This window comes from Nymphaea colorata, chromosome 1 (assembly GCF_008831285.2).
Source record: "Nymphaea colorata isolate Beijing-Zhang1983 chromosome 1, ASM883128v2, whole genome shotgun sequence".
NCBI lineage: Eukaryota > Viridiplantae > Streptophyta > Magnoliopsida > Nymphaeales > Nymphaeaceae > Nymphaea > Nymphaea colorata.
Window position 1 is genome coordinate 1,464,575 of NC_045138.2, and position 16,030 is coordinate 1,480,604.

The 16,030-nt window shown below is 38.1% G+C and overlaps 2 protein-coding genes across 5 annotated transcripts; both read left to right on the plus strand.

Annotated features, from left to right (window-relative positions):
- Positions 1-1,754: 1,754 nt before the first annotated feature.
- LOC116258159 (probable pectinesterase/pectinesterase inhibitor 51) lies at positions 1,755-4,924 on the plus strand. The gene is made up of 2 exons (XM_031635313.2): positions 1,755-2,893; positions 3,897-4,924. Exons 1-2 carry the CDS (start codon positions 1,831-1,833, stop codon positions 4,568-4,570), a joined length of 1,737 nt encoding a protein of 578 aa, XP_031491173.1. The 5' UTR covers positions 1,755-1,830; the 3' UTR covers positions 4,571-4,924.
- Positions 4,925-5,152: 228 nt separating this feature from the next.
- On the plus strand, positions 5,153-12,310 carry LOC116258170 (uncharacterized). 4 transcript variants are annotated; one of them, XM_031635328.2, is made up of 5 exons: positions 5,161-6,722; positions 7,695-7,831; positions 9,713-9,894; positions 10,481-11,668; positions 12,032-12,310. In XM_031635328.2, the coding sequence occupies exons 2-4, from the start codon at positions 7,718-7,720 to the stop codon at positions 11,412-11,414; spliced, it is 1,230 nt and encodes a 409-aa protein (XP_031491188.1). In that variant the 5' UTR covers positions 5,161-6,722; positions 7,695-7,717; the 3' UTR covers positions 11,415-11,668; positions 12,032-12,310. The 4 variants fall into 4 exon arrangements, with proteins under 4 accessions (XP_031491194.1, XP_049935219.1, XP_031491180.1 ...); XM_031635334.2 differs by having other exon boundaries at positions 5,153-7,831; positions 9,639-9,894; XM_050079262.1 differs by having other exon boundaries at positions 5,153-7,831; positions 9,679-9,894.
- The last annotated feature ends 3,720 nt before the right edge of the window (positions 12,311-16,030 follow it).

Sequence of the window (16,030 nt, forward strand, 5' to 3'; positions counted from 1 at the left end):
TAGGTCTCAGAAAAACTCTTTACACCAGAGTTTCCTTCTAAACCACAAAATCAAGATGATCTTAAATCCCTTCTACGGGCCAAGGTAGGGTTCACACGGGCTCTCGCCCCACCTCAACTTTTTTTTTTCAAAAAAAAAATGTAAATTTTAAAAAAATGTATTTGTTTTATATAAAAATTTTGAAAAATGATATTTCGATCATAGTCAAAATTTAAAAAGTTTAATTTGACCCCCTCATAAAAAATTTCTGACTTTCACCCCTGCTTCTAGCTGCAAAAAAGATACAAACTTGGAAGATATGAATTTCCAAAGCTTCAAAAGACTATGAGCTTGTAAGGAGGACAACTTTAAAAAAAAAAAATTACATGTAAATTTTTTAAAAAATCATTTGTTTTATATAAAAATTTTGAAAATTGATATTTGGATCATAATCAGAATTTAGAAACTTTAATTCGACCTCCCTCATAAAAATTTCTGGCTTCACCCCTGCTTCTAACAGTAAAAAAGATCCCAAACTTGGAAGACATGAATCTCCAAAGCTTCAAAGACTATGAGCATGTAAGCAGGACATGTTGATGGTATTATGTTGCATTACAGAGGCTAAGGAAAATCCTAATCTTTGAAGTATGGTAAACAAACTAGCAAGCATGCCGTATAGACTTGAAATTCTTTATCAATTTCGGCCATTTCATCTTAGTTCCCTAGCCAAAATGTGCTCCCACTATTGATGTCTTTCTTCAATTGGGTCAGTTTTAGGGCTGCACAAAAAGTCGAGCCAGTTCGAGTTTGACTCGAATTCGCTCAACTCGTTTATAAACAGGATCTAATTCGAGGTCAAATATATGTTCAAAATGTTATACGATTCGAGTTCAAGCTATAAGAACTCGACTCTGCTTGACTACATAATGAATGTTGAATTATAACAACAATGGTTAAAATGAGTAGCAACTTAATGAGTTAAAACTAGACGTTTGACATAAATGAGTTAAAGGAGTTGAACTCGAGCTTGATGTTGTATCGTCGAGTCAAGCAAGATAGAACAAGCTTGATTCCAGTTCAAGCTTGAGTTTGACTCGAGCTTGAGCTGGCCCAACTTGAGCTAGACTTGGCTTATGTGCAGCCCTACTAGTTATGAGTCCAACATATAACATTATCACCGGGGCTTCAAATTAATTAACCTTCCATTAGTGCTATTGCAAAACTGAATCCACCTATCCCCATTGGCTATATATTTCACAATTTTGTTCATCAATGACTATTGCTCCAATGTTTTGACCAGAACAAGGGGCAAAAGCAGATGTGGGAACTGTGTGGCAATTGCCTACACGGTTAACAAAAAAAAAAAACAAAAAAAGCTCATTTTCATATTGATATTTTAAGGTAATTTTTTTGTTTGCATATTGATGCTTTTTAAAATTTCATAACTAAGGCCTGTTCACAAGAATTTTCAATTAAACCGATGCAAGCTTTATATTAACCGATGCTGATGTTAACATAGCTGCTTTTAACTTCATACATGTCAAGAAAGTTTTACAAATTAATGATTTTTGATATAAACTAATTTTGTACAAGCATTGTATGTTTTTTAAAATTATTTTTATGCATATTTTCAGAGCTAAATCTATAAAAAGGCTTCAAAAATTTAGCCCGTAAAATGTACAAATCTCAACAACATAATCGTTTTTCAACACAAATCTAATTATTGATAAGATCTAATAACAAAGCGGTTGGGATCTGAAATCCGAGACGTTTCATAAATGGTCACAGTGGAGAGAGGGAGACGAGGGGAGAGTGAGCGTCTCTGCAACTCATTGGTGGAGATCAAGGAAGATGCTGAGGAGGCCTCTCAGAGGGCCAAGAACTCCGCTTCCTTCTACCCTCTGCCTCTCCATTGCCGCCATTCCGGCCGTCCTCTTCCTTCTTCTCTCCTGCTCTTCCCTCTCCTTCCCTCCTTCCGTCCCTACCCCGCCCTCATCTCCTCCATCCTTGCCATCCGATCGCCGGACCGGCCACCGAGAAGTCCCCATCACCGCCTCCACTGTCCTCCCCTCTTCCTCCATTCGCCAGGCCTGCTCCGCCACCCGTTTCCCCGATGCCTGTGAACGGACCCTCAGTCGTGCGCCGCCGGACCCTCACCCTACCCCCGCTGACCTCATACGGTTGGCCATCGACGCTGCTGCCGCCTCCCTGCGGACCGCCCGATCGACGGCGGATTCGATCCTCGCCTCCGCCGGCGGGGACCCAAAATTGACCAACGCCGCCCGCAACTGCGTCGAGTTCCTCGGCCTCTCCGCTTACCGCCTCGAGATGTCTTCCGACTCGGAAACGATCGGGACGAGGGTGAAGGACGCCCGGGCCTGGCTTAGCGCGGGCTTGACCTATCAGTATGACTGCTGGTCAGCTCTGAAGTACGTCAACACCACGGATCGGATTGGCGCCGCCATGACCTTCCTGGACTCGCTGATGGTCCTCACCAGCAACGCCCTCGCCATGGCCTTCGCGCTCGACCGGTTCGGAGGAGACACCGGCTCGTGGCGGCCGCCGCAGACCGAGCGAGACGGGCTGGACGCCGAGCCCCGCCCCTGGAAGCGTTCCGTGCGTCCGGTTCGGTTTCGGCGCGGTTTCGACGGGCTGCAGCCCGACGTGGTGGTCTGTAAGGACCCGGCCGAAGGATGTCTCGGTTCGGTACAAGAGGCGGTCGACTCGGCCCCAGAGAGCGGTTCGAAACCTTTCGTCATTAGAATAAAGGAAGGGGTGTACGAGGAGATAGTGAAGGTGCCGGCGGCGAAGCGGAACGTGGTCTTTTTGGGGGATGGCATGGGCAAGACTGTCATTACCGGTTCTCTCAATGTCCAGATGGTCGGCGTCTCCACCTACAACACCGCCACGGTCGGTACGTCTCACAATCTCGTCCCGGTTCTTTGCTTCTTATTGACTGGAATGCCCATATTTAATAGGTTAAGGACAAATCATGTTAATTTATGTTATTTATAATACGTATAATTTAATGAAAGTAAGAATTACTCCGATAAATTTGATTCATGACTAATACAATATCATGTTATATCCTTTTTCCAGAATATAGTTAATTTTTCACTTTAAAAAAATGGTTGATTGGGTCAGGACAAACAGCTATAAAATGTTACATTAAGTAAATTTGGAAATGATATAAATTATGAACGGATTATGGGCCGTTCAACTAATTTAAATTGTTTTTAAAATCAAAATATATTTTTTTTCATTTTCAGAAAATAATCTTAGAGAAACAACTCATAATTAATTTAAAGTGTCTCAATTCATCACGGTGCCCAACAAGACCATGAATCAAATGAAGTAATTGGTTCAAGTATATATAGCCACCATTTCTTGGTTTCTTCTTTTCTGAATGTAAGACTATGTTCAAGTCATTGGACAGATCATTGAACGTTAAGAGATTTTCTATAGAATTTCAAAGTGCAACATTGTTCTCATTCAACCACAATCCTCTCCGACCTATATGGTGAGAGTTTTTGTGATATTGCGTTGCTTGATCACTCAACCTGGTTGGCTTTATTGTGCATCTTCATGTAAATTTATAGTCTGTATGTCCTTCGAATTATACGGGTGGGTTTGGTTTCATGTTCTTGATAGAGAAGGAAGTCCTCTTTCGACACATATCTGAACTATTGAAAAGGTACACAAGTGGGGGTCTGAATTCTCTGTATTCCATTGTGTAGATTTAATCTATATTGGGAGCAGATTACCGGTTCTTGTCTGGCCTTTGCGGCCCTTGTTGGATATGATTTCGAAGTCACCTGGATATGGACTGTCTCATCTTGATTTAAAGCCCAATTTCACGTAGTGAGTGTCTATATATGTATATAATACCTTGGTGATGAAAATCCTTTGTCCTACAGGAGTTAATGGGGATGGCTTCATGGCTAACGGAATCACATTTGTGAATGCTGCTGGATCTGATAGCCACCAAGCTGTGGCATTTCGATCAGATAGTGACTTCTCTCTGCTCGAGAACTGTGAGTTCCTTGGCCACCAAGACACTTTATATGCTCACGCACTACGTCAGTTCTATAGGTCATGTCGCATTCAAGGCACCATAGACTTCATCTTTGGAAACTCAGCTGCAGTCTTCCATAATTGTACGATTCTCATTGCCTCTCGACGGTTGTCTCATGTGAAGGGTGAGAGGAATGCTGTCACTGCCCATGGTCGAACTGATCCATCTCAATCTACTGGGTTCGTATTCAAGGATTGTGTGATAAATGGCACACATGAGTACATGGACTACTTCTACTCAAAACCATTGATTCATCGGAACTATCTTGGCCGACCATGGAAGGAGTATTCACGAACGGTGTTCTTGAGTTGTTGCTTGGAGGCTCTCATACAGCCAGAAGGGTGGATGCCATGGAAGGGCGATTTTGCGCTGAAGACACTATACTATGGGGAGTATGAAAATTTTGGGCCTGGAGCAAACGTTTCAAGTAGGGTTCCTTGGAGCAGTCAGATTGAGTCCAAAAATGTTGACATGTATTCTGTTGAGAGTTTCGTACAAGGAAGCGAGTGGATTTGACCCTATTTGCTTCAATTTTGTGGTGAGAAAGTTCTCAGGAGACAACCACACATTCAGTGACTTTTGAGGGCTTTCATTCTCCGATGAGGAAAGAAAGTGTTTGTAAGATTTCTTTTTCTTGCTACAGATGCAGAGAAAAATATTTATCTTGTATCAAAGATTAATAGTCAATGTCTGGGCGTATCCCTAATATGCAGGGAAAATCTTTGGTCTTATCAACCAATGACCTGCCAATGTGGAGTTAGTTATGGGGATTTTCCGTCTAGTTAAAAAGATGTCCCATGATCAAGTACTTCGATTTTCCTGTCCACAGATATTTATTGTTATTGAAGTTTAATAAGTGAATTGGTGTTATCATTAGTTTACCTTTTTCTTTATTGGTTCTTTTTTGGTTTTCTAAGTAAAGCAATGGCAGAGATAGGAAACTAATGTTGGTCTTCTTTGGCTTTTCTTGTTCTTCAGTCTCTATATTTCTTTGGATACTACGCTTGAGCCTTGATCTTAAATCTATGTTTGGCTTGGGAAGTCTTTCTTATAGAAAGGTGTCCCTTTTTTCCATATTCTGGATCTACCAATGTATGATACCTATAACATGTTGACAGTATTCTGAAATAACACTGACATGTTATCCTGATTGTAAATGTAATATCCTGTGCATTACATTTTTAAGAAGACTTACGAGTTAAGAATAGTCATGCATAAATGATCTTGGGAAAAAGTTAAAGGTTTTATAAAGCCGGATGCGCTACTACCAGTTGGCTTTGTTCCTAGACTTTTTAAGGCATGAAACATAATAGGCTGTGAGGCGGTTTAGGATCTGCCATGTCAGACACTTCAGTCAGTTTGGGGATGTGTCGTTAGTGTAGAAGGTGATGTGATATTGAAAACATAAAGTCTTCAAAATAATAAGCATTTTCAGAAGATCATGCCTTGTGACGATGCCAATGTGAAAGCACTTTGGTGCTGGACATGGTTTATACGATCTTGACACAAAGAGGAAAGTTACAATATGTGCTTTTATAAACTGTAGGTCCAACCACAAAACTGACTAAGAAGGAAGGGCTATTAAGCCGGATTTAAGTGTACCAACTTGGGACTGTGATGACCCAGCCCAAACTAAGGGTGATACAAAGAGACATTTATAAAACATATTTTCAGCACTCAGAACATTTCTTTAGTCTTTTCCTTTTACAAATTTATCAATTGGTAATAACAACCTATTGATGCAGCACAGCAGTAGTTTTAATATTTCTAAAATTGTTGGAGTAGGAAAAAAAGGAATACTGATTAAGACTCGGATGAAGCCATAAGCATATCTTTGTTTCCATATTGGCAACCAGACCTAGGCAAAGCAGGTCTACACAATCATTATATCATGGTTCATAACCACAATATATTTCCCACAAATATACTGGTGTGCTCTTTGAGAAAATTTGCTTGAACATGTCATGAAACCAACTTTGGCCCCAGAAAGAAATGGTATAATTTTGTAACAAAAATTGCCAAAAGTTCATTGTTATCTAGATAAGGACACGTACCCGGCCACGTCATATGAGTATCTTTAATTCATAAAATAATCCGAATAAACTACATATCTAACCATATGCCTTTTGAGCAGTTTCGAATTCATAAAATAATCCCACTATGCTAAGTCAGTTAATCCTCTTATATTTTACATCCTAGGTCTCTTTATCTAGCTTATGTATGCTCTTAATTTGGTACTTGAATCAAGTGACTATACAAAAATTATGTTGAAATACACAATACTAGTGATAGTATAACCTAGAGCTGGTTCATGTTTAACTGATTTACAGTGTACCATCTCATAGAGTCCCTGTGAATGTTGAATAAAGTTTGTAAACAGTGTCTCATATATAAACAGCCAACTAAGAATCACAAGTAAGTCAAAAAGGGCAAAAAACCCACTCATGTATTCTCTTAGCATGTAAAAACATTTAAGTGGGAAACTGACTGGGTTGACTGTGCTAGTGTGCTGTACTGTCTAACTATATATACAAATAAATTGTTTTGCAACAATCTGTAATTTGTTAGCACTTAAATGGTTCTATATCCACTTAATTCAGGTAATAGTTGCCAAAACCCAGAAAAGTTGGTGAAAGGTAGTGTGTGCCGTACCAACATGGCACAGCAGGTACTTGGACAAACTTGGGTATTTTTGGATCAAAACGGATGCAAGCTACTTTCTTTTACTTGATTTAGCTTGTTCCTAACTTAGTTTTCATTCTGTTTTTGAGAGTTATTGGTCTATGTGTGATGTTTTTATTTATATTACTTGTTTATGTAAATGTTGCTTTTATTTGAATTTTTTTTGGCATCATGTATATAGCCTGCCATGCTCCCATACCCACATTTTCTAAAGTTTCCTTTGTGTACCTTCAACTGCATACCCATACCCCAACCCGTACCTGCACCCATGTGACTTAGTGACAGAAAGCAATATGTGAAATCATTTAGGAATTGGCGTAAGGCTTCCACAAATATAAGAATTGGGATTTCTGAGAAAGAAAATATTTTTTAGAGGACCATAACTTAGAATGTAAATAAGTTGGGTTAGTTTCTTCAATTTGGTGAATTAGTTCTTTTAGACATCTAGTCAGATATTGAGAAAAGAGGATTTGTGTAGGTTTAGATTATAACTATAGATGTCGTTGTGGATATCATTATCACCATATATGAGGTTACATTCTATTCCTTTTGGTATGTTACACATGATAGTAGCAAGGTCAGGCATATATCTCGTCTCCATTTTTTATTTTGTGTTGTATAATAGTCTGTTTCTAACATTTCATCAAAATTTTAAACTTGTATTTCCTTAACATATCCATATCTATAAATCGCACTTTTGGAGTGTCAACAATTTGTTTCCTCTTTGCCAAATGTTTAAGTGTCACTGTGTTGGTTATACATTGCCATGTTTCTTTCATGTGATAACAAGGTCTTCTTTGTGATTGTATTTCTTCTTGCTGTTGAATCCTCATGAACAAGTATTTTCATCTTTTACTTCTAACTGGTAAGTGGGGAGTGTAGATTGATCTTTGATCTTCTTCTTTTCTTTTTTTTCCCTGTAAGCTTAACATTGGCAATTTGTTCAACTTACTGCTAGATTGTTTCTTGACTTCTTGTTACATGAACAAGAAAAAGGAGGGTTTGGTTTTATTGGTGCTTGCTGTCGCAGTGGAAGAAGCTGCACCCTTTTTTATGTGGGAAAGGTTCTCTTCCATAAACTGCCTGAAAAAACTGGTAGGTGATTTTTGTCCTTTCATGATAGTGTTCTTTTATCTGAATGTCTTATTATTCTTGGACAATGATTTTCATATAGTGCCATGTTGGGGGAAAAGAACCACATGGTTTTCCTACTTAGTGGGAAGTTAATATTTTTTATTACTTACACTACCCTTATTAAGTGTTCTTTAACAGACTGCCATTAGTAGTTAGGGTCTTGTTTTCTGGTTGGTATATGATTATGTGCGTCCACCAGAAGCATATGTTGAGGATGAATCAATAACTTTGCAGAATTAATATTGCAACAGATTGAAGATACTTTCATGTTACACTTAAAAGGAAAAGGATTTTTCTAAACTGTAATTTTTAAAACAAGGGTTGTATTTAGACCAAATGTGGCACAATAACTGATCCTCATATCTTTAAATACAATAAAATAATCTTAAATCAAACATTCAAGAGCTTAATATCACGGATGGAAGAAATTATTTCTACAGATTTTCTGGATCCCTGGTGCTCCCAAGTACTTGACATGGTGAGTTATGCTACTCCTGATGTTTTCTAGGACTTGTACCACCACATTGGTAGTGAAGTGGCTGTTGGCTCATGGCTGTGGATTGTTAATCCCATTGATTAGCCTTCTTGAAGTCAAAAGTGCTTGAACTAAGATTCTGTCATTCTGTGGTTCAGCCACCCAAGCTTTACTGAAAGGCTCTCAAGTCTCAACCTCCCATTTTCTCAAACAAGCTAAAGTAGTCAAAAGCTGAAAGTTGCCAGGTTTGGTAGAAAGTTAGAGATGTCAGTAAGGGATCCTCCTGGATCATCGATAAAGGGTCTTGTCCTCATCATGGCACCTAATCTTTTCCCTTAGAAGATTGATGTCAATGGGGACATGATTCAATTGAAAAGATTGAGCTGATTGTCTCAGAAATTTTTTATAATATAATATCAAAAAATTGATGTCATTGACCAATCCATTGTTCGTCTACAAATTGCAGAATCACGTTTGTTTTCTTATCACTTGCCTTCACCGAAATAAATAAAGATCTAATCGTAGTCACAAAAAATGTGTGTTTTTTTAAAACACGTTGAAACAGACAAAAAAAAGTCAGACGAATAAATTGGCAAAAAACACTGTTTTTTTTTAATAAAATGCCAAAACAGAAAAAAAAACGTGAATAAAATATGTGTTTCCCTTTTTTCTCTATTTTTTTTCATTTTAAATGTTTTTCACGTTTTTTTAATGCCAAACTACTTGTTTCCATTTTTAAATTTTTATTGTTGCTTATCTACTTATTTTTTTATATTGTCTTATTAATTTCTCATTTATTTTATTCTTCCTAATTTTTTAAAATTTTTAATTTTTTTAAAAAATTTACCGATTTTTTCCCATTTTTTTCAAGCTTGCCGTATTATATCCAAGAAAAAATTTTCTGTTTTAAACACAAAAACGATATTTGTAACTATGAATCTAATGGAACATGTTTCTAGAGGGCTTACCTTTTCAAAAATGATCAAGGAGGCCGTCTCAGTTCATAACATCTACATGTGGTTAACTTGTCTTTTTTCCTTTTCTGCAGTGTGGGATTATATTTATTATTTACTCCATTACTCATGAAATGTCAAAACTAATTAACTTAGTTCCTTGCTGAGTTGTGTATGTTTTTCTTTTTGAGTTAGTGTGCATTATCTTCTTAGAGTTCTGTTTTTGTAGATGATTTTTTTTTTATCGTCTACACTCATGGGAGCATGTTAAAAATATTTCACATTCATTGGCCTTCCTTTTCATGTATCTGTTTTTGTGCCACAATATTTGATTTATCAGGTGTGTACTAGTTAGTGCTTCAACCTGTGAGGTTTCTCAGGATATGTCAGTAAATTCAAGAACCCTTGCTTTAGGAAAGGGAAACATCGAACATGCAACCAGAGTTCACTGGGACACGAAGGGTCAAGAGAAATGGAGATGGAGTTGACACTTCAAGGGATAAAATTTATTGTACGAGAATGTCTCCAGGTCTAGATGCGTGGAGGCGTGAAGTTGGCAATAGTTCTGCAATAACTGGCTGCACTTCATTGTGTAGGTTGTAGCTTTAATTTCCAACCCCATAAATCTAGTTCTCTACCTTTTTGGACTTTCTTTTGACTACTGATTTGGAAATTTGTTTCTCTTATTTCTAGGTCTTTTTAAGTGCATGTTTCACTCTCTGAAGAAGAAAATTCGGGATGGGAAAATTCTAGTTATTTAATTGTTGGCTGAAAATTTTCCAGGCTGATGCCAACTAAAAAATTTTGAGAACAAAACCGAACCTTGCTTCTAAAGATAAGCAGTACATAAAGCTTTGATACTATTTATCCATTAGAAAGGAAATAACTTTCCCAGTAAAAATTAGACCCTGCAGGAATGTTTTTCACCAAAATCTTTTCATTTTTGTTGTATAGTGTGGGAGAAAGGCATGGGCTCATTATTTTTTGACAAAAGCTATGAAACTTCTAAATCTGTCCAGCAATCAAAGAGATCCTTGAGAACCACTTTCCTTTGCTGCATATTCTAAATCTGTCCGGCAATCAAACAAATCTTAAGGATTAATTTCTTCTTTCCTGCAAATCTGAATTCTGGAGTTCATGCAGAAACACTAATTATTTTTTTATGTATGTTGTTAATTACAGAGAGTGCATGGTGAGGAATGAATCCCAAGGCATTGTCCCTCCATTCCGTAGTTATCATCGAAGGGATCTTTACATGAGAACTGTTACTGCCAGACATGCCAGTAATGACCCAATGGAAAGAAGATCTTCAGGATGCTTTGGTTGTAAAGTATATACCAATCTACATGGAAGACAACCTGAGGGAAGATCACCTGAGGATGACAATCTTAAGAGGAAACTTGCAGACGCGGAAAAACGTTCTGCTTCTTTCTGCCATGATTTTACTGTTGGCAAGTTCACTAATTTTTCAGGTTGTATGTACGTCCCTTTTGGTGATATATATGATGGACATGATGATTTTCCTCATAAGGAACAACTGCTAGAAAGAAACAGTTTGGACAAGGAACATCATATGCTACAGGATTCCTTTATTCAACTACATGCCGGTGCTACATTGTTGTGTGCATGTACTTCTAATATGCATGCTGGTGATGCCAACATATGGAATCAAGCGGCCCTTTCTAGTGATGCTTCTGCATTTTGTTGTCCTCAGAAGGGCTATAGCACTAACCAGCCATCATGTTGTCGAGGTCCTTCTGATCCTCGCCTTAAGCTTGCATTGGCCCAGAAGGAACCTCAGAATTACACTTCACCCAAGAGAGATAATAGTGCTTCCTCATTCAATCATGTAATACCTGCATCATTTCAAACAAAAACCATTGTGATGAATGCACCAAATCTTGTATCCGGTGATCAATCTGTTAAGCTGTCAACTTTACTGGATAAGACATTTGAAGCTTCTAAGCAAAATATACACCTCCAGAATTTATTGAATTCTGCCAGTCTGGCAGCTTCCCAATTATTTTGCTGGACTCGAGGTCAAGGGACACAAAAGATCTCAAGAACATGGTGGAACAGGAAAAGAAGCTCAGAAATCATCAAACCGTTAGGGTGATAGTGCATGAGGAGAAGCAAGGTAAAGACCCAACGGTAATGATGTTCAAGGTTGCACTAGCAGAAATGATGGTGGGACCGCTGAAGCCTACATGGGAGGAAGGTCACATGAGCAGGGAAGAGCACAAGGGTCTAGCAAAGAGAATAGATGATAAGGTGATGAGGGCCTTGCAGAGAACTTGTATTCCTACCACTGAAAAACGAATTGAACAATACCTTGCAGTTTCAAAGCCAAAAATTGCTAAACTTATAGAGGTAAACCTCTTTCTTTCTTCTATTTTTATGAACGGGACTTTCCAATACCTAGGTGTTTCTGGATTCTGGACTCTAGATGCCAAGTGAACTGGTTGGGGGTTCCACAATGACACTGAATAGCTGTTCGGTTTTTGAGGCCTCAAAAACAAGTTTCTATTGCATTTTCTTTATGGTATCCATGTGTGGAGGAGCGCACATGAGTACACTGAGCAGCCGAACACATGGAACATCCAAATTTACTGGTGAACTACGATGGCCTTTATTGAATCAGTCACATGATAGTGACCCTGGTGACTACGTTATTCTTAGTTGATCAAGCTGTTAGATGAATTTAATGCTATTTGGCTTTTGTTTCCTGTACAGGAGTATGTTAAACACCAGAGGCTTGCAAATCACATGAACATCATGGGCAGGAGATGGATTTAATGTCAGACGAAATATGATAAGGCTTTTTGCCCCCCTGCAAGACTGAAGGCAACGAGTTCCTATATAATATTGTTGAACATTTGGCTTTCCTACCTTCAAAAGCAGTGCTGTTGCATACATCTTATATTACTGTTTGACATTTAGATTTGCGTAGCCTACAAAACCTATTATTTCAGATGTATGATAATTTGGATCCTATTCTTGCTTTTTTTTGTTGCACATCTACATGTCTCACATGCACAAACTCAACATACTCTACTTGATGCCACACAAAGCATTGAACTCCTTTACAGTCTTGGCTGAAAATGAGCAACTTGAGGTCTTGAGCATGATGGCTCCCCCAGCAGGTCCTCTGAAACTTGAGCACAACCGCTAATGTTTGTCTTAGGGGCACATTACATATTTTTTTTTGTATTCTCTGTAACTCCTTTTCAAATTATGAATGAGAAAACTCTGCACTAGTCTTTCATTGGATAATGTGCCATAATCCCTCTCTTAGCTTGTTTACCTTCTCTTTTATCTTCATAGTTTTTTCAAATCTGTTTTAATGTCTTATAGATTTGAACGCACAGACACAACATTCACAAACGCGCACAGGCACACCCACAACCCACTGGTACTTGGTTGCTCTTGGTTCCATAAAAGGGTGTGCTGGCCAAAGGCTGGTTACCTTTATTCCAAGAAAAGCAACACCACTATACATCAGTATGCTCAACATACAGAAAGGGAGACTCAAATCTCTCGGTGAAAATCCCATTTGGACCCTTGCTGATCTCAGATAATAAAGTCTCTGATTTTGTCTTGGGCAAACAAAATCTTAAATGTATGAATGCAAGGGCCTATCCACTCTCCGACAATCGATGGTTCCTCTCACTCTGTTATATTGATGATGTAAGGCTTTGCTGCCCTCCACTCTAGTAACCATATCTCCTTCAACATGTTTTAGGCAAAATGTGGAGTTTTAAGTAAGGAAGCCTCTAAAAAAAGAATAAAGTAAATTTCCTTGTGTAGCAGATCACAACCATGTTAAGCAGTTCATGGTTCAGGTGTGTCCGTATGTGTCTTTATGATCTTACCTGTGCTTTCCAAATCCATGTCGAGCACATCTTGTTAACCACATTGATTGATTTTGTCCTTTAAATGCATTAAGGCTGTGTTCCTTAGATTCTAGATTTTGTCTAATTTTTCAATGATTATGATGATGATGATAACAATGGTGCTTATTTGGTTGAATGGCAACCTTGTTCTACAAGCGCACTCGGCCATAGTTGGCAAACTCGTGATTTGGACTTGGATCGACTGATGATCGGGTCACTGAGTCAGTGAGTTGACTTGTCGACTCAGTGAATTAACTCATTGACTTGGTCAAGTTTTAAAATAACTTGAATCGGGTGAGTCAGCCGTGTCAGGAACAAGCCGGGCCAACCTTGACTCATGGGCATACCTCCAGCCGATGGCTGTCTCTCCGAGCAACTCCGACTGAAACCTTCTCCAGCAGCTCTGGTTGAGGTTCTCTGCCCGCTACCTCGAGGTTCCTGCAACTTCGTGCTTCGGCTTTCTTAAGGAGTGGTTCTCCTCTTGGCTCGCCCCGGCGCTCCATCGCCTCCTTAGGCATCCTCAGGTTCCAGACTGCCCGATAACGGTTAGTGTCATAACTGCTAGCGGCTTACACAGTTACACTCACTTCTCCTCCTTTCTTTTCCAAAAGCTTATTGAGTCATGGCCAGATTTTCTAGCGATCCGAGTTGACTCAGGTGATTCCGGAGCCAACTCGGCCAGTCAGCCAATTATGCAATTGGCTAAGGAGATGGACATGTTCCATTAGCCTTAGGATTATTCATGTTGGCTGCGTGCTGGATAAAGGGTCTTTCTTGCTTGTCCACACAAAAGATTTAGCTAGTTCTTGGTTATCCTCTTCAAATTATGTGAGATTCAGAAAATGAATCACTAACTCTCACATGGTTTGAGAGTTACTCAGCATATTTCTTGACACTATAGAGTCAGGGATTAGCCAAGTAGGTTCAATTCCTGGTTGAGCAAAGTCATGTCCCAAACCTTAATGGGAGGATCCCCTCCACCAAATGCCAATGCTCGGATTCTTGAATAATTTGCATTATGCAAATCTTAGATAGAGAATTTCTCATATATATTCTTTCTTACCTTTCTCTGGTTTGTTGCTTTATACAAATTGGCAACCAGTAGTGGGGGAAGCACAGGAGAGAAGCACTTTCAAAAGTAGGATAATCCAACTATTAATATTAAACTGATCTTGTTTAACCTCATAAAGTACAGGTAAGATGACCGGCGAAGCGTCCCTGGAGCCAAATCCTGCTGTTTCAGGTCCCAAGATCTTTAATCGAAATCAGAATAAAAAAAGCTAAGTTGTTTAGATGCATCCAAAATTGAAGCCTCCACCTTTGCTAACAAAGAATTTTTTCGGGTGGGAAACGAGAGATATTCTGTTGAACAATTTATCACCTAATTAATTAGCCTCATCGCTCCTAATGTTCCTAGTTCAATTTAAACTTGTACATACTATATGTATCATACTTTTCTTGCCAATGAGATTAATCGGAAAATTTTGGCCTTTCCAATCCGCTATATATATGTATATATACCAAAAAAAAAAGCCAAAATGAAAATATCACATTTTCTCATAATTTCAGAAATTTTCTTTTAACATATCTCAAATTTTGACAGCTTACTTAAACATTTTAATAACTAATCTCTTTATAAGAGAATTACTAGAAAACTCAAATTTTCGTAATTTTGTAATGATTCTTATATTTTTAACTTTTTGAACTCTTAAGTTTTTCTTGAGAAAAACGAACTTGTTCATTGATACCTAAGAAAAACCTCAACATAAGAACTGTACTTACACACACACACACACAGAGAGAGAGAGAGAGAGATTGGTAGGTGTTTATTTAGATGCTAAACTGATAAAACAATTTCGGCTCTTGATCTTTTTCAAATCGGTAGATGAGAGAAAAACAAGTAAAAAAATGTATGAACTAAAAGCAGAAGATGAAAATGTCCTTTCACCTCTCTATTTTTCTTTTTTTTTTCTTTCAACCACCGAACTGAAAAATAACAAGGGCTAAAGCTGTTCCTTATCTATCTTACATCTAAATATCTAGCTCCTACCAGTTTCTCCCTCTCCTTTATATAATCTTTGAGTTCTACGAAGGGACCCGTTGCTTGGTAGTGCCAGCTTGCCAGACCAGCAACACAGTGGAATTAGGAATATGATCGCAATCTCAAAGGAAATTTTATTGATGTACTATTGCTGACAGCTAAAATTCCCCCTAAAGTTTAACCTCCATAGTGATTTAGCAGCAAACGCATTTGATATTCTGGAGAATCGAAAGCAACTACCATCATTTAATCTCCAACAGCTTCAGACAAATTGAATAAATTAGAAGAAAGAAAAAGAACATGTAAAGGTTCGAGCAACTTTTGAGCAATATTCCTCTTGTCCTTTTCTCTATGATTCTAAAGGCATGGATGCTTTGTTTGATTACAGAAAGGATGAGACACTCAAGATTTGATTGCATCACACTGCTTTCTTGATATAGGAAAAGATAGATAAGGCATGATGACAATATATATATATATATATATATATATATATATATATATATCTTCTCTGTCTTTTCTTGTTCTTTAAGTGTTGCCCATATCTTTCCTTTCTTTACTGGAAAAATTCTTCTCTTCTATTTTTCAGCAATAGTTGACAGTGTTTATGTCATTCCCAAGAAGATTTTTTTTCCTCTTATTCTTTTCATTATTTTATTTGTTGGGAATTTCAAACAAACTGAATTTCATGATGCTAAGGACAAGCACATATAACAACTATCATTCTTGTGAATCCCCTTTTTTTTATGTATACCAATTTTTTTGGGGCACCTCTATTTGGATAAGAAAGAAAACCCT

Coding starts and splice junctions, on each gene's coding strand:
- LOC116258159 (XM_031635313.2), top strand. CDS start 1,831: ATGCTGAGGAGGCCTCTCAGAGGGCCAAGAACTCCGCTTCCTTCTACC. Junction 2,894..3,896: donor CTACAACACCGCCACGGTCG/GTACGTCTCACA, acceptor TTTGTCCTACAG/GAGTTAATGGGGATGGCTTC.
- LOC116258170 (XM_031635320.2), top strand. CDS start 7,718: ATGAACAAGAAAAAGGAGGGTTTGGTTTTATTGGTGCTTGCTGTCGCA. Junction 7,832..9,712: donor TAAACTGCCTGAAAAAACTG/GTAGGTGATTTT, acceptor CCCTTGCTTTAG/GAAAGGGAAACATCGAACAT. Junction 9,895..10,480: donor GGCTGCACTTCATTGTGTAG/GTTGTAGCTTTA, acceptor TGTTAATTACAG/AGAGTGCATGGTGAGGAATG.